This window comes from Taeniopygia guttata, chromosome 28 (genome assembly GCF_048771995.1).
Source record: "Taeniopygia guttata chromosome 28, bTaeGut7.mat, whole genome shotgun sequence".
NCBI lineage: Eukaryota > Metazoa > Chordata > Aves > Passeriformes > Estrildidae > Taeniopygia > Taeniopygia guttata.
In genome coordinates this window covers 5,207,356-5,230,995 of record NC_133053.1, presented here as the reverse complement: position 1 = coordinate 5,230,995, position 23,640 = coordinate 5,207,356, and the positions used below count along the sequence as shown (strand labels likewise).

The following is a 23,640-nucleotide window of genomic DNA, read 5'->3' as shown; positions in this document are numbered from 1 at the left end:
AAAAAGGAAACATGCCAGTTCCCACCTTCTCTCAACAGAATGCTAGTGAAGCAAATATCAAGTGTGGAAAGTGTTTCCTGAACTGGAACACCCTTAGGACAGAGCCCTGTGATACCTACTGAGGGGTTCATAGCCTGATTCAATAGGATCAGGCTGCAAGCATGCACCTTGAATGTAACCTCTAAACAAAGCTGAAGAGTGAAAGTGCCAGGCACCACGCGCATCCTGCGCCGGGAGCTGGAGCCCTCTCAGCGCACACAGTACAAAATTAAAGGCATTGGTCTGGAAATCTTATAAAAGAAAAGCCATCAGAGTTAACTGCCCTTAATTTTATTACATAACCAGACAGAACAGTTGAGACTGGAATGTCAGACTTACTCTTCAAGCACAATTCACAGTTTCATATTTGCTTTGTGTATCAGTAAAGAAAAATCAACTCACTAATATGCAGCTGGGATTCATCCAGTGAGGTACAGGCTCAGAACACAGAGCAAAAACTCACTGCAAATGGCTCCACAAGCCTTTGGAGAGCAGCAGATGGTCTCCAGTTCTTCCTTTAGATCATTTCACCCAGTATTTGCCATCTGAACATTCAGCAGATACCAGGGGGGATACAAGTATGCAAGAGCCAGTGAGTGATGAAAAGCCATCAGAGATTTGCACAAGCAAGCAAGAGACTGACTACACAAAGTTGTGGTAACATTCTTCCCATTCAGCACAACAAAGAATTAGAGTAGTTAGCCCTGCTGATGACAAATCTGTTACATCAGTGAAGTACAATCATTTAAGAATTACAGTCTGCAGTTCAGTAAAACAGTAAGAAGAAAACAACAGGTTAGTAGTTATTATGTGAAATCCTAATATTATGCATTTTTAGTAGAGGTCAATAGTGAAAGATCATGAAGAGAAAGTTCCAGATACTATGGATCTGCAGAAGTTTTACAAAATGTATAAAGTATCGTGTTTCTCTACAACAACCAAAACCCTTACAAGTGCAGGTATATATGTGACATGAAAATATTGCCTCACTCACTCAGACAGGGGCAGGAGAGATCTAGAGAAAAAGCAGCATGCAAAAAAAACACCCTGGAACTAGAGCAGATCCTGCTTTCAGACACTACCTACAGTACAAAAGAAGCCTACTTGTACAGGCTGCAAAAGGTTTCTGAAATCAATATGCTGGCACTTACTGTACAATAATGTGAACTGATTAACATAAGCCATGAATAAATATTATACCACTTCATAAAGCCTGCACAGGCATTCATGGTGGCAGAGAAAGCAATGCAGATATATTTCATTGTTCCCAAATAAAACAAGAATAGAGAAAGATTTCCCAAGCAGGAAACAGTAAACTACACAGCCAGACTAACTGTATTAGGGGTAATTACAGAATAAGTAATGTTATTTTCAACAGCTTTCTTATGTGTGTGCAGCCACTAAAATCCTCACTGTGAGACTTCATCAGGACAGAAAACAGAGCATTTGGCAGGACAGCTAGTTTAATTTCTCCCCCATGTTTACAGAAACACAAGAAAAAGAGATATCTGACTATGGGAGGAAAAACCTTGTCACCTAAATATAGTTCTTTCTTCAACTGGTAGAGTCAAGTCCCATTGTTTCCCTCCCAGAAAACAACAAAACCAAACTGGAAAAAAAAACCTAGCAAAACCAAAACAAGCCTATTTGTTAAGAGTGTTTCATGGGATAATACCCAGCAGCAGATGTTCCAACACAAACATGTCTATCAGATCAGTGACTACATTTCAAGCCCAGAAGTCACCACATGGAAGGGGTTTCAGAGGCAGGGGGATGTTAGCCCTACAATTAAAGCTCTACTATGAGAGGGGAGATTTGGTAATGGAATAAAGGAGGGAGGAGGGAGTCACTGAATCACAGGAGTTAGGAAGTGCACACAAGTTTCTAAATGAAGCACAGACAATGTGGAGGGCACAAGAGTCATCTAGAGAAGGTCACAGGTTCTGACAGCACTGGAGTTTGTTGGATTTCTGTCCATCGGTGGTTGGCGGGACGCTGATATCAACGACGTTGTTGCCAGGAGACTCATCGTGCGCAGACCGGTCGGCGATTTGCTTCTGCGACACGATGCGGTAGATTTCTGCAAGGAGAGCACAGGGTCAGAGCCCAGGGGCACAGCCTCCCACGGGGACAAGCAAACTGCCCAACAACGTGCCAGAACCCAAGAAGGAGAAGATTTAATTAGAGGGCTCTAAAAGGGAATCTAGGCTAAACAGATGCGGCATGTAATATCTGGCTGGCATTCCAGTTCTGGAATGAATACACCAGCTCTGTCTGGAACAGTTATTAAGACAAGAGTCCTCGCTGCCTTCCGCAACAGCACTTCCTATCCTGTTCTTTTTCAATTACTCCATGAAAATGGGGATTATTAAAAGGGTTTTTTTAATGGGAAAGGAGCAGGAATGCTCATTTCTAAAACACAGAATCATCATCTTTGTGATTAAAAAGAGTGGCCAGCATACTCTAGTAGTACCAAGCACCAGGATGCCAGGAAACCTTCACAGCAGCAACAGGTTACATGATGCCCACCTCCACTCCAGCAATCTGCTCCCACCAAGTAACAGCAATGCTTCTCTCTGCAACACATCAGCTTTCCTAGCTATGACAGTAAAAGCTGCATGGGTCCATAAAGCGCCATGCTTCTCCAAATGAATTTATTTGACTCAAACTAACTTAATGCTTGAAAGCACACAGATCCACAAAGCTGTAACTGGAGAGAGACTGCCAAATTAAAAGCTTTCACAAACAAACTGTTTCAACTGCATACTTAGCAGAAGTCTTATAAGTGGAAAGGTTTTTAAGTTACTTATTTCACTGACTATAAGCTCTTGTTCCAACTTCCCCCCATTGTGAAACCGGAAAAGGGCAAGTACTTCCCTGGAAGTCTGTGGTAAATATTACGATCACATTCATACAGCCACAACCCCAAAAGAGGAACACCCAAAGCCTTTAGTAAGGATTAAAAATCACAGAGGACTGTGCAGGGCTTGTTTATGGGGATTTTTTGTTAGGTTTTTTTGGTGGTTTTTTTTGCTTTTTAAGAATCTGCACTTATTTATGTAGTTTAAAATGGAAACCTTTAACTCAAGGCCAATCTTGCTGCCACTGGCTACCTACAGATCTTTGCTGCAAGGGAGGAGGAGGGTTGTTCAGAGGCTGTCACACCCTTTTCTTTCCTGCTCAGTACTGTATTTGAATTAGAGCTGTTCAGAGTGGTTGCCAAACCCCCCTTTGCTTTGGGGCAGCAGCTCTTTGGGGTGTTTTGTGGGCTTTTTTTTCTTCCAGTCATTAGGATTCCTCAAACACGTGGCCAGTACGGAAACCCCTGTCCTGCTGTTCCCACTCTCTTCCCCCCACCAAGTCCCTTGTGGTGATTCCCAACTCACTACTCTACACGGCACGTTTTCCTCGGTTCCTTCTCATCTCTTAGAAAGATGACTCTCCCTCAGGAGTAATCACTTTAGGAATAGCCTTTTCAGGACTCCTCAGTCTTCTCATCCACATGCTTATGCTACCTGACCAGACAATCTCAACACTTTTAGGAGCCCAGGGTGCTGTGAGAGAAAGGGGTTTGAGTTCAGTTTGCCCGGGCCTGACCTCAGCTTGAGTTGTTACAGCACTGTGGCTCTCCTAGAGTGGCCTCAGGCCAGCATTTCTAACCAGGGTCTGTCTCAGGACAACACTGCAAGGGGAGACAGGATGGATGGTGACCTACACTCAGAGCACTACAATAAAAAAATACTGTCTCAAAGTGCCAGGGAAATTGCCTCAAATTCAGCCAAGTGTCTCAGATCAGCCACGAATCTGCTACACAGTGCGAGAGTGGCCCAGCTCCAGCTCTGGGCAGTCGGCTCTGCCTCACACTCCAGATACTTCAGTAGTGGCTCTCTAGTAACACAGATCTGCTGGGCACCAAATACAACCCATTCCTCACCTGTCAGGCTTCTACCTAGAGAAATAGCTTCCTGTCTGCCTCTTCTTGGACACCTTGGAGTCAGAGCTGGGGTTGTTCAGTCTGGAGAAGGCTCTGAGGAGACCTTAACACAGACTACCAACATCTACAGACCGCTAAGGGAGCTGGAAAGGGACTTTGGACAAGGACCTGGAGGTACAGAACAAGTGGAATGTTTTTCCACTGCCAGAGGAACAGGGTTAGATGGGATAGTGGGAAGAAATTCTTTGCTGTGAGGGTGGGGAGGCCCTGGCACAGGGTACCCAGAGCGGCTGTGGCTGCCCCTGGATTCCTGGCAGTGTCCAAGGCCAGGCTGGATGGGGCTTGGAGCAACCTGGGACAGTGGGAGGTGTCCCTGCCCATGGCTCACTGTCAACTTGATATCCATCAGAATCCCCAGGTCCTTTTCTGCAGAAGATGCTGTTGGTGCAGGGCAGTCACCACCTTTGCTATCAGCTGAGAACAAGAGTTCAGTAGTCTGAAAATGGTACCAGCCTGCTTTGGTGTAAGAGAAGATACTGCAACATTTAACTTCCAGCATGGTGGGGGCTTCACTGCCAAGATTTTGTGCAGGCACCGAAGCACAGTTACTAATTCCTTTACAACAGTGCTATTGCAATAGCTTGAACTTATGGAACATCAGGAGATAGAGACCCCCAGGAGACAGAAACCCTCACTTGGGACAGAAAGGGATGTATGGAGTGGGAAGCAGAACACAAAGGTAAGATTAAAAAGCTTGCAAACTAACCATTGTTCCCAACACTCATTTCTAAAACATCCCAGAAAACTCCAAAAGGTGCCCATGAAGAAGATCTACCACCTCAGCTGCTCCTCTGAATCCATAACAAACCATACCTGTAAGGATGTTCTTGAAGGCTTCTTCTACATTTGTAGAGTCCAGAGCAGATGTTTCAATAAAAGATAAGTTATTTTTTTCTGTAAAAAATAAGTAGTTCAGTTAAAAATTTTAATAATACTTTATTTCATATTTACGTTGAGGTTTTTAATTTTTATTTTAGGCCAAACCAGCTAGGGCACAGTAATATATTTTCTTTTCCTTGTTGCACAAGGAACACCTTGGCTCTGGAGTTCAGCAACATTTCCTTTGCCCAAAGTGCAAGAACATTTTCCTCACTGCAGCCCTTGCTCAGTCAAACACCACAAAATACCATTCTCTTCTGGCTACAGATCACACCCAGAGGTATCTTGAGCAAGAGCCCCAGCAAAAGCACATCAGCTGCTACAGAGACACAATTCTCCTCTGCAACCCCAAGAAGATCAACAGACCTATACTTTCCTAATCAGACCCCACTTTCAAATAACAATGACCCCTGAAAACGAGTCTTTTTTCTTCTTTCCTCTTACAATGCAAATTTTTTTTTATTATTACTAAAAAAGAAAGTGATTAACACCCAAATATCATACCTAGAATGGTACTGTATCACCTGCCCAGGAATAAGCAAATTTCAGTAATGGAGCTTAAACAGCAACAATTAGGCCACCACTAGCAATTTAAAACAGCCTTAGGAGGAAGTCCAGGGACAAAAAGGAAGAAGCTGAACCAAGTGACCAAAGTAAGAGACTATCTGGGGCACCCACCAACTTGTTTTGCTTCTCTTAGATAAATGTCACTCCTCCTTAATCTGAAAATTTAAAGTGGCTTTATTACCCTCAGGGTACTTGCTTACCAGCAAACTTCAGAAAGTGTGTATAAGCAAGCCTTGGTAATATTTCTAGAGGTATTTTAGAAGTTGTACATTTACATTCCACCTCCAAGCTTGACAGCCACACAAAAGATAAATGTCTCCAGGTCTTTCAGAACAAAAGAATATCTGACCAGTACTCTGCCAGGTAAGGAAGCGAAAAGGAATGTAGTGGCAGCATCTTACATAACCCACTTGACTTCTCCCGACAAATGATAATTCTCAAGTCTGATGACCGCTGCATTTAAGTGACACTAGATGACACTACTACATGCATCAGTGCTCTAGAGCAGCAGCCCACCCACTAAAAGAAGGTTCAGCATTCATTTGTAGCTGTCCACATTGATACCTACACAGTAGAAGCAGGTCTCTAGGAGGGAAGGATGTACATTTTGTATTGCAATATTTTTTTATTTTTATTGTGATATTTTCTCTTCTAAATATTGCTTACTGTTTCTAACCTTGTTAGAAGAAGTGTTTATTCTTCAGCTATCAGGCAGCTGAAGGACAATGTTTCAAAAACATGTACCACAACTAGATTTAAAAACAACAGAAAACTGCAAACTAAAAATGGCAAAGAAAATTCTCAAAAAAAAACCCAAACAATCCACACATGTTAGTTAATAAGTCAAGATATTTCAGTATAAAAAAAACCTAAAACAACAAGGCGCAGTCCAAACCTGCAAAGGCCCTGGCCTCGTCGGTGGGCACGGCGCGGAGGTGGCGCAGGTCGCTCTTGTTGCCCACCAGCATGATGACGATGTTGTTGTCAGCGTGGTCCCGCAGCTCCTTCAGCCAGCGCTCCACGTTCTCGTAGGTGAGGTGTTTGGCAATGTCATAGACAAGCAGAGCCCCGACAGCACCACGGTAATATCTGAAACCATGAGGCACAGCCCTTCACCGGGAGCTCTGTCCCAGCCACACCAACAAACAGGCCATCTAGCGCTTTTTAATGCTCTCCATTTGGAAAAAGTTGTGCTGATGCAGATACTGCTGCTGGAGTGGTTTTGAAGCCTAAAACCAAGTTCCAAATGCAGGGTTTTGTTCTAATAGCATTTCTAAGAAACTCCAGTGTGTGTAACAAAATGCTGGAGAGCCTCCAGAAACCAGGACTGAAAATGGCCTGTCTGCTCCAGCTGTGCATAGGAAAACTCATCATTGCAGAATCAGCACAGCTGGGAGGTTTTTGTGAAGTTACAACCTACCTTTCTACTAGGAAAATAGGCCTTAATAAAATATCACTATTTGTTCCTGATCCTTCAACTATCTCCTGCCCATCCTACAAATTAAGGAGGGGACTCTGGGCTATATTGGTCACTGTCCACCAGGATAGTGGATATCCACAGGAACAGAGTTCGCCCCCTCAGCGCAGGTTTGGGCCCATTTCAACACAAGCCAAGGGCTCAGCCCAGCACAAGCCACTCTGTATCAGCAATCCAGTAACATCCGTATCTTTCTTCCACACAATCCTACAATTTCTCCTCAGTTCTGCCAGCACCTGTCTGACATGTTGTTGAACTGAGTCAGGACACCAAGTCAGCAGAAAACATTCTCTTTTCCCTGATGTTTGGCGTTCTGCTGGCCGAGCAGGCTGAACTGGCTGAGTGATGTGTCGAGCAGCAGGTAGTGCCAAGCACAAAGGAGAGGCAGGATCACAGGACTGCAGCTGCACTAGCTCCCAGCAGCAAAACCTGTTGTTGACCCAAACTAGACTAGCAGTTTTTACAGCAAGAGCAAGGGTTGGGTCACAAAAAAAATTCTCAAAGTCACATTAACAGTTCCAGAAAAGATGCAATTTGAAATTGTCAAGGGATGCTCCCTTTGGGCTTCAGGGCCTCCTGGTTTTCTCCCATCTTGACAAAATTCCCCTTACCTTGAGTTTAATGGCTCAACCTGTGCATGACTCAGAAACATGTTTTTACCTTTAAAAACTGATACACATCTGTAATATAACAAAAAATCAACTCACTGATCAGAAAATGCTCTGGAAAACCAGGCCTGACCAAAGGGTTTGCTTTTTATCCTCTGCAAGATACTTTTGCCAGCATAGAAACAGACACACCTCAGGCCACTCTGTGGATTAACAAGGTGCCATAGTTGAAAAAGCTTCTCACCTTCAGGGATTATGCCTAATGCCTATGCCAGCACTATCATCGTTGCCTTCCTACGTCCAGGCTATTCAATGTCTGCACTCATGGACCTAATTTTCAGGGCTGTGACTAATTCAAAGTCATTGAGATTTCAAGGGACTTTGTGGCTGCAGGTTTTCCTAAAAATACCCTCAAATGTCAAGACTGAGGAGGCAAAATTGAGACCAGAAGCCATGGGTGTTACAGTAAGCCACCATGCCTAGACCAAAACTTGATAGCAACAGTACCCAGCTTCCATCTGAAATGACACTCACTCCACATAAGGAACACAGCACATTCAGCACAGACAAAAAACCAAATTCCAAAACTCAAACAGAATTTCCCACAGTTTTGATTTAAGCTGCCATTTGTTTCTATAACAGTAACATGAGAATCTAAAAAGTACTTTTATTATATTAATCAAGGGAACACAAAAGAATTTGCTATCTTATGACTTGGATCCACACTGAAGTCTGTCACAATGACTTTGTCATGTGTGCCAGGTATGTTTCACTTTCTACCCAAACATTTATCTGCAGCATCTCTGCTAGAATTCTGCTGAGCACAGACAGAGTACTCACGCTGAGGTAATGGCGCGGTATCGCTCCTGGCCTGCAGTATCCCAGATCTGGGCTTTTATCGTCTTCCCATCCACCTGGATGCTCCTGGTGGCAAATTCCACCCCAATGGTGCTCTTACTTTCCAGATTGAACTCATTGCGTGTGAAACGTGACAGAAGATTACTTTTCCCAACTCCGGAGTCTCCAATCAACACAACTGAAAGGAAAGACATTATTTCACAATTAATTTCTCACACCAGCACTGACCCCACACTACAGTGCAGCCTGGCAAGCAGCATCCACAGAAATGTACAGTCAGATAACACAGGAGAAACAGCATAAACAATACCACAGTCTTTACTATGCACAGCTTGCTTCTCCAATCCCAGAAGAGCCCCAAGCTGTTTTGTGGTGAGTAGCTGCCCAGTCCTCAGAGGTGAAAATAAGAAATTGCTACAGCAACTGTCAAAGTCAAACAGGGTTTTGGAAGCCCCAGCCACTGCAGCAGGCAGAGGTAAGACATGCCCCTCACACACTCAACCTTTGGCACAGGAAGGCTACAACCCACATTTTAAGAAACACTACAGGCAAGAACATGGCAACAGGCCACCTGTCTGCCCAATAAAAGCCTTTGTACAGGGTAAGTGTACTCTATTTTTATTTAAAAAACCAAAAACTGGTAAGTAAACAATTATTTGCAGTCCCTGTTGAAATCATATAGGGTGTTTCATTTTAATAATTTAATTAATGAATATGTTCACTACAAAAGGGCAAAATCAGGAGACATTTGGTACTACAAAAAAAGATACAAAGCAAAGCAGAACTTCATCCAACAAAACAAGTTGTAGGAGACTGCATGAGAAGTAAGAGATGAGCTAGAAACCTCTGCCTCCACACATGGTGTTGCCATGATAACAGAAAAATGTAAGTGCAGAGAGCTCTTCAGCACACAAAGCCCAGCTTTCCTGAAAGGAATTGTGAAAACAAAGGTACATCTCGCGGCAGGAGGTTCCCTCTACTTTTTGACTTGCAGATGAGAGCAAGAAACAAATGAGAAAAACACAGTTGAAACAGCTGAGCCATGCTCCCTTCCTCTCGAAAACACTCTTATCACATACCCTTTGGAATTCAAGTGTCATGGCTCAAGCAAAAGGAAGAAAGGCAGCCATCCTCTGTGAGCTTTTTTAACCTTGGGAATATTTCCTACTCCAGTTCTAAGTACAGATTTGCTGATCTTCCTCATTCATATGGTCTGCTCTTCCTACAGAAAAGCAGACATGGGCAAAAAACATTCCTAATCTCCTCCCAGCAACTAATAGCTAATTGTACACTTCCAGAATGAGCTCACCAGGGTTTTCCTAGGGCCAAGGATCATACTTATCTTTTAGCGCTGCTACAGCTTTTCTCTGCTCAGGCCATTGTTTGAGGATGGAGCTCTGGCAGCGCCCTGTTCCAGCTCGATGCCACCCCACTGCTGGAGCACATTCCCAAGCTGCTGCTGGACCCCGGCTCTGCTGCAGCAGCTCCTGAGCTGCACAGGACCATTGTGCCGAGAGCCCCTGCGCAGCTCCTCTGCCTGAGAGCACAGACAGACAATTGTGCTAGCACAGCTGAACGGGCAAAACACAACACAGGCAGCAATGTGCAGCCAGCACCACAACTCCCCACCTGGGAGAACTTAAGTCAGCTCCTCACAGTGCTCTGCCTTCCCTGGCAAAAATCCTAAACGATTTTTTAAGGAATGAGAACAGATAGAAAAAAAAAAAGATTTTATTACAAGTTCTAACTCTGGGATTTTGTCAGCTTTATTTTTCAGACAAACAGTTCTTCATCACTAATTCCATGGGACCTTCCAAGAACAGGCGGAGGTCACCCATCTGGCACAGGAATCTGCTGGCTGGAATAGGCTCTATCCTACAGCAATGCCCTGACCATAACCAAAAGTAAGAATATCCACCACACAAGCTAAACCAGACTGGAAGACCTCTGAGGCTTCCAACGCTTTCCAAAGGAAGTTATCTTCCCATGATTTTGCACCTGGAGAAGGCACAGCCTTTCCCAGGCTCTAGCATTTTAAAAGTATCAATTAGGGGCATAAACCATGCAAATGGCTCTCAGGTCATTAACTCCATCTGTCACTGGAAGAAAATTCCAGGGGTCCTGCGCTCCTTTGGCTGGTTATTCACAGGCTCCCTTCACCATGCTGCCCCACATTCCAGCAGAGCTTCTAGGAGAGCATTTTTCAGAAGTTAAAGGAAGGCAACCAGATCCCAATTCAATAAAGAGCATTCCTAGAGTTTCCATGTGCTTCTTATTAATACTCAATCTTAAGGACTAAAAGGGCAGCTTCACATTCAGGAGAAAGATGCCAAGACTGGGGGCCCCACATGCAGAGAGAAGCCAGAAACTTATTTTCTACAGGAGCTGAGCAAGAAGATACCTTCAACATTCTGGACTAAGTGATTAGATCTTGGGAAAGTTTCTAAATTTGGTAACAGAAAACCACACAGTATTGCCTGTTCAAATTCAGAAGTCATGACAGAGAAGGAAAACAAGTTCCAAATGACAACTTAGGAATATGAATACTCTCTAAACCCATCTCATCACCAGAACTGAGGAACTCACTCTTGAAATGCCCCTAAGGGCCACACTGGTGATGAAAACATGCACTGGTTTGATCCTGGAAGTGACATAAGCCAATAACCAACACCAGCCACCTTCAGATGGCTCTAAGCACATAGACAAGCCTGTTGCATAGTGCCCTGTTTATATCCTGAATCCTGCTCCTTCAGTATTGTCTGATTTTTTCTCTCCTTCAGCACCCCCTGCCACCGTGTCGGTTATGTATCACCACCAAATTACCCACCCATCAACCCAGTCACCACCCTCACTCTGCTTCCCGTGTCTACAACATCCAGAAGTACAGCACAGGATTGTGCCACACAATCCCACCCCAAACATCTGCCCTGTATATTGAGATCTTTGCACAAAACAAGCTGAAGTCAGAATTCCAGTGCCATACATCATTGGTAAGAAAGGGAAAATAAATATATCAAGTTTAATGACAGAATTGTAAATACACTCATTTCTTAATCTGGGAAAAAGAATATATACTTTTGAGTGATTAAGAAGATTAAGACTCCCTCTAGCAGAGACCATCTAACCAGAGTTTGTGATAAATCTGAAGTACATAAGGTTGCCAGATATTGGTGACTAATAGGATATGCATTTGTTTTTAGTAACCACAGCCTTAGTTATGTGGAAACTAATCAGAGCAGTCTAAATTCCCACAAAAGTAAAACAAAATTCTTTTTCCCTATGGCTGATTTTTCTTGCCCTTTCCATGAGCCAGCACACATCTGCACAAAGGCAGATTTAATTTTTAAAATAAACACTGATAATAGCTAGTCTTCTCAAGAGCAAAATTAATGTGTGGATCACATTTAGTAGGTACAAAGCTTCCAACATTTTTAACAGCTCTTCAAAGGTCACAAATTCAATTCCAAATCAATACACCCAAAACACATCCTGAAAAGTTCCTGCTACAAAACTAACTGGGAATAGAGGCCAGAACTGCTGGCTTCACTTGGGCCACATCGCTGAGCACAGCCACAAGCTCTTTGCAGCCTCACTAACCCACACAGCCCTGCACACACAAAGGCTAGCTCAGGCACTTTGGTAACAAGGAATATTTTGTTGTGATCAATAAAATAAGCAGTTCTGTTGGGATGCACACAGAAACAAAAAGGGAAATTGGGAACAAAGATGCACTAAGTTCAGCAGAGCAGATCTGACTATAATCACTCACATTCCCAGAACACTCCTAAACCTTAAGTTAGTCATTGCCTGCCACATGCTGTCCTTTGGAAATAGGTCTTTGGAAATAGGTGGCAGGGGAAACAGTCAAGCGGTCAATTTAATAAAAATAAACCTTCCCAGACTAAGATCCTCTAACATCATTACTTCTACCTCTGACTAGTACACAGACTGACAGAACAGAGTTTAAAAGTCATCTATGTAGCTAAGAAGGGGCTAAACCACAAACCAACCAAAGTCTTAGACATCATTACAGCAATTGTCCTTGATGTTTAATTCCACTATTGAAGGAGGCAAAAAGAAAAGGCAGGAGAGTTGGTCCCACAGCAGAGCCCTCATCCCACTTGGTCCCATTTATATTATTTTTTGTCTAGTCCCAAAAAGCCTCAGAAGAAGGAAAAGATAAATAATCAAACCTACAAAGAAACCCTTCTCTGCTTTTTTATTAAGTGCTACAAAGTGTGAACCACCACAGCAAAAATCCTGACCAAATGGCTTTAGGTTGAGTCTCATTCCAAATAATATTAAAAATGCATTTCAAAGCAAGTATTTTTAAAAGATGAATGCATTCTCCCTAGCTAACTAACTATTCAGAGAGAGAAAAAAATAAGTACAATTTTTAGGCTTTCAGATTCCTGGCTTTTAAACCACCTGGGAAACAGACTTCAAAAGGAAACTACTTTAGACTCAGACTGTTTAGTATATTTTTACATGCTGGTCATGTGCTTTATAGGCAGAGAAGAAATAAGGGCTTTTTTCCCCCATTAGCTTCAAAATTCAACCCAATTCTGTAAAACAAATAAAGCAAATACGCAAACAAATCTATAAACTATTTCCCTCAGATGACTAACTGTTCTTTTCTTTGGTCCACAAGTTCGGAATCACTGCTGCCCTTGTGAGTGTCCAGGTACAGAGACATCGAATGCCTGAGAAATTGTCACAGCAGCAAGTGACCCCCAGAGCCCTCACAGACCACCGATGGCACCGTTAGCATTGCCCCTCCCAAGAGTGAACTCTTGGGATAAAAATCAGGTTTCAGCCACTCTGCCAACAGTAGATCTGGTGCAAAACAGGCTGGGAAACCAAAAATGAAGGTGCTGCACCCACCTGCACTGCTCCTCGGGCCTCACAGGCAGAGCTGTGGGCTGCTCCGGGAAATTGGTCGGCTTGAGCCTCTGGCCAGGCGGGAGGCCGGCCTGGGGAAACATCCCACGGGACAGAAACCCCGCAGACATCCCACGGGATGACATCCCCCGGCTCCCCCCGGAGCCAGCGCAGGAGGAGCAGCACCGAGCCCTCACAAGAGCCCTGGACACGCCACAGGAAGGGGCAGGGGCAGCGAGCACCCTCCAGCACCACCAGCCAACACCGCTGCGGTCCCAGGCTCCCAGTACCGGCGCTCAGGGGAGACCTGCGAAGGAGCCTCCACCGAGGCTTACGGTTCTGCAGCTCCGACTGGACACCGGGCGATCTCCGGACAACCACGGGCACCGCGGGCACAGCCCCGGGCACAGCGCCGGCCGCTCCCCGCTGCTGGCGCGCGGCCTACGCGGACCGGGCCGGGCCGGACCGGGCCGGGGCGGGGCGGGAAGGCCCTTGCGGCTCTCCCGGGGCTGCCCCGGCTCCAGACCAGGCCGGGGGCCCACAAGGCCGCCCAGCGCACCAAGGCCGCGGCGGACGCGCTGGGCCCGCGCGGACCGCTGGTCCCGACCGAGAGCGGCGCGGTGCGGCGGCCGCGGCCCTGATGAGCGCGTACCTTTGAACAGATAGTCGTACTCGTCGTCGCGGGTGCCCATGGCGATGGCGGCGCCGACCCTCTGCCTGCCCGGCACCGACCGCGGCCCAGCCGGGGAGGGGCGCTCCGCACGGACCAATCAGCGCCCGCCAGAGACCGCAGGAGGCGGGCGGTGCACCGGACCTATCAACAGCAGCCAATGAACGACGGGAACTCCCCGACTGTCGGGGAGCGCTGTCCAATCAAAGGGAGGCAGCGGGGGGGCGGTGCTTGGGTGCCCGAGCTGGGACCCCGAGAGACGGGGCGGGACGGGGCGGGGCGGGGCCGGCGGGAGGGGCGGGGCTCGTGTGAGGGCCGGGGGTCGTGTGAGAGCGGGGTTCGTGTGGGGGCTGCGGTTCGGGGGCCGGGGTTCGTGTGAGGGCCGGGGTTCGTGTGGGGGCTGCGGTTCGTGTGGGGGCTGCGGTTCGTGTGAGGGGCGGGGTTCGTGTGGGGGCCGGGGCTGGTGTGGGGGCCGGGGCTCGTGTGGGGGCCGGGGCTCTGTTGGGGCCGGGGTCGTGTGGGGGCCGGGGTTCGTGTGAGGGCCGGGGCTGGTGTGGGGGCCGGGGTTCGTGTGAGGGCCGGGGCTCGTGTGGGGGCCGGGGTTCGTGTGGGGCCGGGGCTCTGTGGGGCCGGGGTGCGTGTAGGGGCCGGGGCTCGTGTGGGGGCCGGGGTTCGGGGGCCGGGGTTCGTGTGGGGGCCGGAGCGATCTGTCCGGGGAGGGGTGATTGCACCGGAGGGACGGTGGCCCTCGGGAGGATGGGGCCCTCCCGGTTGGAGCGGGATCGCTGGGAGACAGGTTTCGCTCCTTTTGAGAGTGACCGCCGATCGCTGGGTCGTGGTGTCAGCTCTGGGCGGGGGGGAGAACCGGCCCGGCCCGGCCCGGCCCGGCGGTCAGCGCAGCACCGGAGCCGGGGAACGCGGCGGGGGCCGCCTTCAGCAACGCCCCGGGACACGCGGCTGCCACCCGGAGCCCAAGCCCCAGCCCCCTTGCTTCCCCCTCGGGCTGCTCCTTGCTTCGCTCAGCGCTCTTGCCCCACCTTCCTGCTAAACACCAGCTGGAAAGGCTGTTCTGGCAAATACGTGCCCTCACGGTGACACAGTTGCTCAAGGAAATAATTTCCCCCTTTTTTTCCTGGCACGGCTCTAGGCAGTTTCCTGAGCGGAGTGGTGACCAAAGCCACAGGCTGCGGCTACTCGGGCAGTGCCGGCGGGACACCCTTCGCCTCGGTTTTGTGGGACATCCTTCACCTTCCCGATGGCAGAGTTGCAGCAACTCATCCTGGGAGCGCTGTCCAGGCTGCAGGACCAGCCTCACCGAGCCTCTCGGGAGCCCAAGGGTGTCCCTGCTGCCCTGGTGGCCCCCTCCTCTTGACCCCGTACAACCTATGCACACTTGTGTCCCATTGCTGGACTGACATATTTGGTTGTTCCTGGACAAACCCTAGCAGGGAAACTGGTAACTCCCTCTCTCTGTGATGTGCAAAGAAGTGTCTCTGCTCATCACACATTTCTCTCCTGGGTTGTGCTCTTCACAACGGGTCTGCCCTACTTCCCTGGAGGAGTGTTTATCCAACTAAAGGATTAGTATGTCTGCAGTATCACAGAGGGAGCAGCAGCAAGACTGAGACAATGGTGAGGAAAAAGCTCTGGCTTTGGACTTATTTTTACTGGCCTTGGGAGATGCTCAAAGTGGGAGCAATGCTGGGGTAGGGACAGATTCAGGCTCTGTGGCACTGAGCTGCTCCCAGTTTCCCCCAGACATGTGAACACATTGGACAGGTGGGACCATGGTATCCAAGGGGTCTCATTTCCAAAAAAATAAGTGCTAATAAATTAGTGGGGGCAGGCGAAGAGGCAGCAGCCTCTGACAGCTTGGCTGGGTGACAGCCAGGCTGTCAATGACCCAGGCTCTGAGAATGGGTGAGAACCAGCATGCTGCAAGCACACTGCAATCCCACTGCCAAGGTATTTAGGTATCCCTGTTGCATATCAGGCAATTGATGCAGCAGGGAAGGAAAGCCAAAATTTCATAGAACCTGTGGTCTAGGAAAAACGTGGTCTAGCAATGGTTTGGGCCAGTTTTTCCTCTGTGACAGGCAGCAATTGCTGAAGGAGTAACTTCAGCTCGTGGTATGTTTTGCATTGGGGAATCAGTGTCATTTCACCGAAACCAGACGTGTGTCACTGATGGGGTAATGCAATTGCAGAACCTTCCACGTGTCCTCAAATTGGACACAGGCCATCAAGCTTCCAGGGCAGTGACCTGAGGTCCCTCCTGGGTCAGCAAACTGATAAGGAAACTCCCCTGTCAGACCATTCAGACCCTGTTCTGGGGCTCCCACTGGCACCACCCCAGACTGGCACTGCTGGGATCAAAGCCCCTTTGCAGCAGTGACCCCACAGGTCCTGTGTGACTCCCCACACACCCCAGTCCCCCAGTCAGACCAGCTCAGCTCCAGGTTTCCCACAGCACAGTCCCTGACCCCAGTTCCTCTGTGGAGCAGTGACACAGAACAGCTCCAGCTGGTGCCCCTGGGGAGGGATCTCAGACAAAGCCCTTCTGGGCTGTGCCCATCCTGATGCTGATGTTTAGCCTGGCTCCTATTCCTGGCTCCTGCAGAGCCCCAGGGTGACTGCCCACCCCTCATCTGGCTCCCTAGGGCCCCAAGCCCTTGGTCAGGCATAGGATCAGTGCCAGGTCCCAGCCCCTTGCTGGGGACTCTGGCCATTCCCCCCACTCTGAGCACAACCTGCAGCTTGCCACAGCTCCCTGAGCTGGGCACTGCAGCATTCCACAACAGCGCTCCCTTTGTTTTAGTGGAGCACACCTGACAATATATTGAAAGGAAAAAGAAAAAAACTTTCAAGACATTTGAGTACTGCCCTTATATACAATATTATCATATTATCACAAGGGAAAAAAAAACCAAAAACATAGCAGAATTAAGGCCAACAGGGTGAAGTACAGCATAGACTCCTGTGCATAAATACTTCACAAAATCACAAAGGATTCTCAGAAGTCAGTTATTTATCAACCCATTGATAACAGAAATCATTAAGTTTGAAAAAGACCTCTGAGACCACCAAGTCCAACCTATCATCAAGCACCGCCAAATCCACTAGACCAGAGCACTGAGCACCACATCCAGTCTTAAACACCTTCAGGAACAGTGACTCCAACACCTCCCTGGACAGCCCATCCCAGTGTCTAATCACCTTTTCTGTGAAGAAATTCTTCCTAATGTGCAATGTAAACTTCTCCTAGTGCAGCTTGAGAGTGTCCTCTTGTATCATAGCATGGGTCCCTACTGGGTAATAATTAGCATTGACTCCTGTCACAATCCGCTCGTGCGGGGTTGTCGTGATGATTCGTTAACCAATCCCAAAAGTGCAAAAAGACAGACAGCAGGGGACTATCAGTTTAATCACAACAAATGCACCTTTATTTAGGTACCAACAGCAAATGCAATAGAGGGGACAGAAAAGAGAAATAAAGAATAGAGAGAAAAGAGGGGAAGGGGAATATAGCTACCACCGTTGAGACGAGATCCTCAGTGGTCCAGCCATATAAATTTGCCATTGTCCGTGGGGGTGCACCAAAGTCTTCCCAAAAGTTACAGTTTATATAGTCTTTAGCCAAAGCGAGTGGCATCTGGCCAGAAGGTGGGCAAGATTGATGGGCCACTGTGAAGAGCCCATTGGTCTGAGGAGCAGGTGCTGGCATGCAGGGACAAGCCACCACTTGTCACAACCTGCTCAAATGCAGCGTTCTGTAGAAGCACAGTGAGCACACCTGCAAACAATCACTTGGCAAGTGTCCACATCCACCTCAGCAAGGCCAGAACTCCTGCCAGTGGTCTTCAGGTCCTTGCGACGGTTGTGAGGCAAACAAAGGAAACTTTGGACCGTCTCTCAAAACTCCATGAATCCAGAAGGCTGATCAATCACTTTACTATACTATACTATAGTATACTTATTAAGAAACTCACTGCCCTTACAGACAGTCTGATAAAGTTTGACCTACTTGGTCCTTGAAATCCATCACCATTGGCCAATTAAGAAATCGCCCTTTGGTAAACAAGTCTCCATAACACATTCCACATGTTCACAACAGCAGGTGCAGTGAGTGACAATAAGAATTGTTTCTCATTCTTTTCTCTGATCTTCTCACAGCCTTCCCCAAGACAATGCCTGGGAAAGTTGTGCCTGCAGCTCCCTGTGGAGAGAGCTGCTGCCACACTCTTGTCCTGTTGCTGTCTGCCGTGCAGAAAAGCCTCACCCACACCTGGTTCCACCCTCTTGTCAGCAAGTTGTGAAGACCAAGAGGGTCCTCTCTGAGCCTCCTTTTCTCCAGGCTGAGCCCCCCCAGCTCCCTCAGCTGCTCCTTATCAGACACCTGCTCCAGATCCTTCACCAGCTTCATTGCTCTTCTCTGGACTAATTCAGCACCAAAATGTCCTTCCTGAACTGAGTGGCCCAGAACTGCACGCAGAACTTAAAGTGCTGCTTCACTAGTGCTAAGTTCAGCACAAGAATCACCTCCCTGGTGCTGCTGGCCACACCTTGGCTGTTGCAGGCTGTTGACCTTCTTGGCCTGAGCACTCCTGGCCTCACGTTCAGCCGCTGTTGACTGTCGCAGCGCGCACCATGGAGGAGGTTAGGGAAGGGCTTTGGCAAATAGGCAACTGGGAAAAGGAGGGGATTAGGGAGGGGAACGGGGGCAAACATGGATTCAAAGCAAAACACACCACAACACCCCTCCCTCCCAATTGTTATAAATTTGAAATTTAGGGGCCTCAGATAAAGATATGGGAGCAGGAATAACATTTTGTTATTAGGAAAGAAAATAAAAATAAAATAATGCAGTAATACAAAACAACACTGACAGAGTCAGAATAGACCATTAGACTGCTACCCACACCCTGTGGGTCAGGGTCTTGATAGCAGTTTAATTGAAATGGTGGCTACAGTCCTCTTGGAGTTACAGATGTGGTTCTGTTGAAGCAGTGATCCTGTAGAAAGATGTAGCTTTCCTCTGAAGATCCAGTGGTGGTGTAGATGGGCCTAGTGTTCCTCTGGGAATTCAGTAGAAAAGGCTGCTGGTCCTCTGGGAATGTAGTGGAAAGGGCTAACTGTGGTCTTCCAGATTTCGGATTATATCTAATTTGCAATGCTTGGCTCCTCCCTCTGGGCAGAGCATCTCACAATGGGATGCTATCATTTTTATCAGTCATGCAGTGACACTCAATAACCCATTAACAGCAGCTGTCTCCCCGGAGGGAGGATGGGTTGTGGAAGAGATAAAAAACCCTGCTCAATTAACAGAAGATAACTGCCCCATCAGATAGGAATAGAATATACCCACCATTTCCAACCCAAGAGAAATAGAAATAATATTAGTGTAAGAAGTTTTCCTGCTGCTTTGCACATGCCACTAGTCCCAGCCACAGGTGATTCCCTCCCTTCATGATAGAACACAGCAGATCTTCTACAGTCCTCCTTATTCTCCTTATTTGAAGACTGAGGGAAGTCTTCAAATGTTACTTGTATGTTTATCATCCTTTAACCTAATATAAATGTACATGGAGAAAAATGTGCTTTTATAAATCTTCTTTTAGAAATATACAAAAATACCAATGTTATAAGCAAGTTCATATGCACAGGGAATCTCATATACATACAATAAAGTGGTGTGTGAGCTGACACACACCTGGAGAACATGTTCCATGGTATTTCTAGTTTACACTCCAACAATCCATTCAAATAGTGACAACTAAATCTGAATTCACAAAAAATATTATAAATTTTCCAGGAAAACTGACCCAAGCAGCACACATTTGGAAGCTGAGGTGCCTCTGGATGCAGATCTACCTGAATCTCCCTTTTTGAGGAGACTCCGTGTGCACAGTGGCCCAGAGGGAGCAGCTCCCTCCGAGGATGTTTATGCCCCAGAGACACGGCTCTCCTGGGAGCTGGAACAAAAGCTTTCCAGAAGCCCACAATTTATTTTTTTTTAAATCAAGTTTTATATTAAAATGTCTCGAAGGATTCACCAAACCTAAATACTGTTTCTAGCACACAATTTTTAATAGGTTCCCACTGTGTCTTTTAAAATGCTTCAACCACTCTCCTTCAGCGTTTTTCCTCCGAGCCCAGCTCAGCCTGACCCACCGAGCACCCACAGTCCCCACCGGGGACAGCGGTACGGCGTGGGATTCTTCTGCACTGTCTCGGCCAAGGGCAGCTTCTTGTCCATGCTTCTTTCCTGCCTTTTCAAGCACTAAAAGGGACTTGAACCACCTTTTTACACACTAAAAAGAATATACTTTATGGCCTTCTGTGTGCCTCCCGGGGGGCTCCAGTCCCCGCAAGAGTGTCACCAAATCTGAGCAAAATAATGCCCCAACAGAGGGGCCCAGGTCCACCCTTAGCATTTATATTGAATGTGCTCAGGGAATTTGAATAGCTACTCTCAGGCTTCTCCCTGCTCCAAAGATGCAGGTGAACTCACCTGGTAGCAGCATTTGGATGCTTGGAGAAGGAAGACTCCAAAGGTGGTGGGTTGTGGGTCCCACCTGGATCGACAAACTATTAAGGAAACTTTCCTTTCTGCCCCAGACTTTCACTGTTGGGACTGAAGCCCCTTCACAGCAACAGCTCCAGTGACTTCAGAGGCATCCCCGGCCCGTGACTCTCTACACACCCCAAGCACGCCCTGCAGCTCCACTGCAGCTGCACACTGAGCCACCTGCACTGCCTGTGCTCCTCAACAGCCAGCGGGGGTCCTGCTAGCCCCAAATATTTTGTTAAACTCTTCTGGGGTCCACACCTTGAAGAGCTGTCATGTCTATGCCAATTGCTTCTTTTCCTAATGTGATAAAAATTTGCTCAAAATGGTCACCTGAGATGCTGAAGCTCATCCTGAGAGCCTCAACCCCTGTAGTGTCCTAGAGACACAGCCACCTGCCTGGGATGCTTGAGCCAGGATTTCCCCTTCCCACCCTCTTAATGGAATCTGAACCCTGGGAGTTCGTGAGCACCTTCCAGGAGCCGCCCCATAACACTGCATGGGACGTGTCCCTGGTAAAGGTGCAGCTGCAAAGTTCTGCCAGGCACGTCCACAGAAATTCAATTTGTGCTCAGTGTTGCTGAGCTCCAGCAGAAGAGCTGAAGCTACTGGGAGGAATGGGAGACTCCTGGCAGCCTTGTGTCTGCCAGGCACCCTGAGGCACTGGGAGCCAGGGGATGACTTTGAAAGTGTGACCCTTGCTAGTGCTGGTGAGGCTGAGTGCTGGGCTGGGGGTGCCTGGAGACTGTTGGTGGGTGAGGAACTTTTCTCTTGCTTTCAGTTTGCTGTTCCTTGGCTGTGTTTCTGGTCTCAGTGGGGATTTGCCATCGTGATAAATGGATGTGATTCATGCTGAATAAGTTGTACTTATAGCAATAATTTGGGAAAACAATTGGAAAAGTATATGTGATTAGTGTTACAAAGTAGATAGGTTTCTTCAAGAATACATGTGGAAAGCAGGATGCAGGAGTTGGATTCGGCCTTGGAAATGGAGGAAGTCAGGAACTGACTCCCAAACCAAAATTGGCATCAATTGAAGTTAAAAGACAACTCCCAGAACAGGATCAACCTTGAATATTAATAAAATTGGGACCATTCCAGATAGGGAACCTAAAATAGCGGTCTTATCTATGAAATAATAAGGCTGAATTTGAAGAAAATGCATCAAGCTCAATGTGCATGTGCAACCTGCCAGGTCATTCAGAGGACAGCGAGGAAGACCTTTGGCCTTCCTCCAAGAAGACCCCTGAAGAGACCAGAAGACCCCAAAGCAACAATGGGAGCATGCACCATGCAGCAGAGTGACGTAGATTTCAAGAATCGAAAATGGGAGGAGATTTACAGGAACTATTGATGAATATGTATTAGCATACAGTAAAAGTTGTGTTTGGGAGCCCTCCCCGTACCCCAATCGGTTTCACTTATGCTTTATCCAAACCATTGCCAAATTACTTTTTGTACCCATTTCATTATATTTGATTGTGTTATTATTATTTTATACCCCAATTAAAATTGCTGCTAAATTTCAATCTTGTGATTTATGAAATTGGACATATGGGACCCCATTTATAACACCAATTTTTGGTTATTTGTTTTGTACCCGTGCTGTGGTGCTACACTGGTGGTGGGGGGCTCAGGTGATGCCTCTAGCTTACTCACTCCAGCACCTTGGTGCCATAGATACAGGGGCTCAACCTGCCCATCCAAGCTGGTACAGCTCTGTGTACACACAAACACCTTCCATTTTTGCCAAAGAACGATTTGGTTTCTACTGAAGACTGAAAAAAGAGCTTCAGGCTCTGTTGGCATGTCTCTCAATGGCTGTTGTTACTGTTCAGAGGGAGCTCTGTGCAGCAGGCTGAGCCCATCCTCACTTTTTGGGGCCACAGACACTGTTTAGAGATGTCAGTGCCCGATGCACAACTTCATCTTGATCTAATGATGCTCTGTGAGAGTCCCGGGTCAGTGTGCTCCTACTGAGGGCTCCGAGCTCTGAGGGGCACTCCAGCTCCGTGTGAGCCACTGCAGCACAGCCCAGCCTACCCCACAGTGCTGCTGGCCCCAAACACCCACCCCACACCCACCCTGTCCAGACCCCGCTGCCTTTGCTCTCCCATCATCCCCACCTTCAGGAGCAGCTCTTACAGCAGCCCTCACTGGGGTTTTGCTGGGGGCTCTTCAGTGCCAGGTGGCACAGCAGTGCCATCCCCTGCAGGGATCACGGCTGCTTTGGGGAGCAGCAGCATTCCTGAGCTCCGGCAGTCGCTGGAGGGAGCCCCGAGGCAGCTCCGAGATGCTGCCACCAACTGCAGCTGAAGTGGTTAAAAATGAAAAAGGTGAAGGATTTCAGAACAGACCCAGAGCTGCCTTCTGGGCCCGAGGATGCCACATGCTCCAGTGTGGCACCGATGGCCCTGAGGCATGGGTGGCACTGATAACTGATGGAATGTGGAGACCTGTGCAGCAGAACAGGAAAGACTGACACACATAGGAAAGCAGTTGTGATCCCTAGGATAGGCAAGATTTAGGGCATTTGGCATTTGTCAAACCCTGGATGGTGCCTGGCACCATACACCAGGCACCTCCTGTAGATCAAATGCATCACAGGGGAGCAAACCCCAAGTCTGCAAAAAACCCCAAAACCTGGCATTGCAGAAGAGCTCATTCACTAGCTTCTATTTGATGCATAAATCCCACTTCAGTCACATCACTTTAGCATCCAGACTAAAATATGCACTCCAGTATCTGTTGCTGCACTCAAGGATTAAGCACATTTTGAATTAAGCAAAGAGAATATTAAAAATGCATTTCTGAATGCAGAAGTGAGCACAGAGCTGCATATAATGGGTTGTTTGCACATTTGTGCTTGGAGCTATCATTAACCCTGGAATTTCCCCCAGGGAAACAGGACAGATGTGGGAGCTGGGGCTACATTTAGGTACATTAGGTATTTATAGAGCTGCTTGGGGGACTAGACCAGTCTCATCTCTTCTTCCTGCAACAAGCAGGTTTTCCTCTTCCTTCCTTGACCAGCCAGAGAAGCACCTATGATTTTTTCCAGCTCTAGTATATTTGAGCTGGAGAAAAAACATAGATGGG

General features: G+C 47.5%; 1 protein-coding gene and 1 long non-coding RNA gene across 5 annotated transcripts; one reads left to right on the top strand and one right to left on the bottom strand.

Moving 5' to 3' along the window:
• Positions 1 to 314: 314 nt before the first annotated feature.
• RAB11B (RAB11B, member RAS oncogene family) lies at positions 315 to 14,113 on the bottom strand. The gene is made up of 5 exons (XM_002190097.7): positions 13,956 to 14,113; positions 8,405 to 8,600; positions 6,375 to 6,568; positions 4,847 to 4,927; positions 315 to 2,119 (listed from the first exon to the last, which is right to left on the bottom strand). The coding sequence occupies exons 1-5, from the start codon at positions 13,993 to 13,995 to the stop codon at positions 1,974 to 1,976; spliced, it is 657 nt and encodes a 218-aa protein (XP_002190133.1). The 5' UTR covers positions 13,996 to 14,113; the 3' UTR covers positions 315 to 1,973.
• A 172-nt stretch (positions 14,114 to 14,285) lies between these two features.
• LOC115490860 (uncharacterized) lies at positions 14,286 to 22,070 on the top strand. 4 transcript variants are annotated; one of them, XR_012052168.1, is made up of 3 exons: positions 14,286 to 14,310; positions 15,121 to 15,605; positions 18,147 to 22,070. It is a non-coding gene; the product is annotated as an uncharacterized lncRNA (long non-coding RNA). The 4 variants fall into 4 exon arrangements; XR_012052166.1 differs by lacking the exon at positions 14,286 to 14,310 and adding an exon at positions 14,354 to 14,396; XR_012052167.1 differs by lacking the exon at positions 14,286 to 14,310 and adding an exon at positions 14,617 to 14,643.
• Positions 22,071 to 23,640: the final 1,570 nt, after the last annotated feature.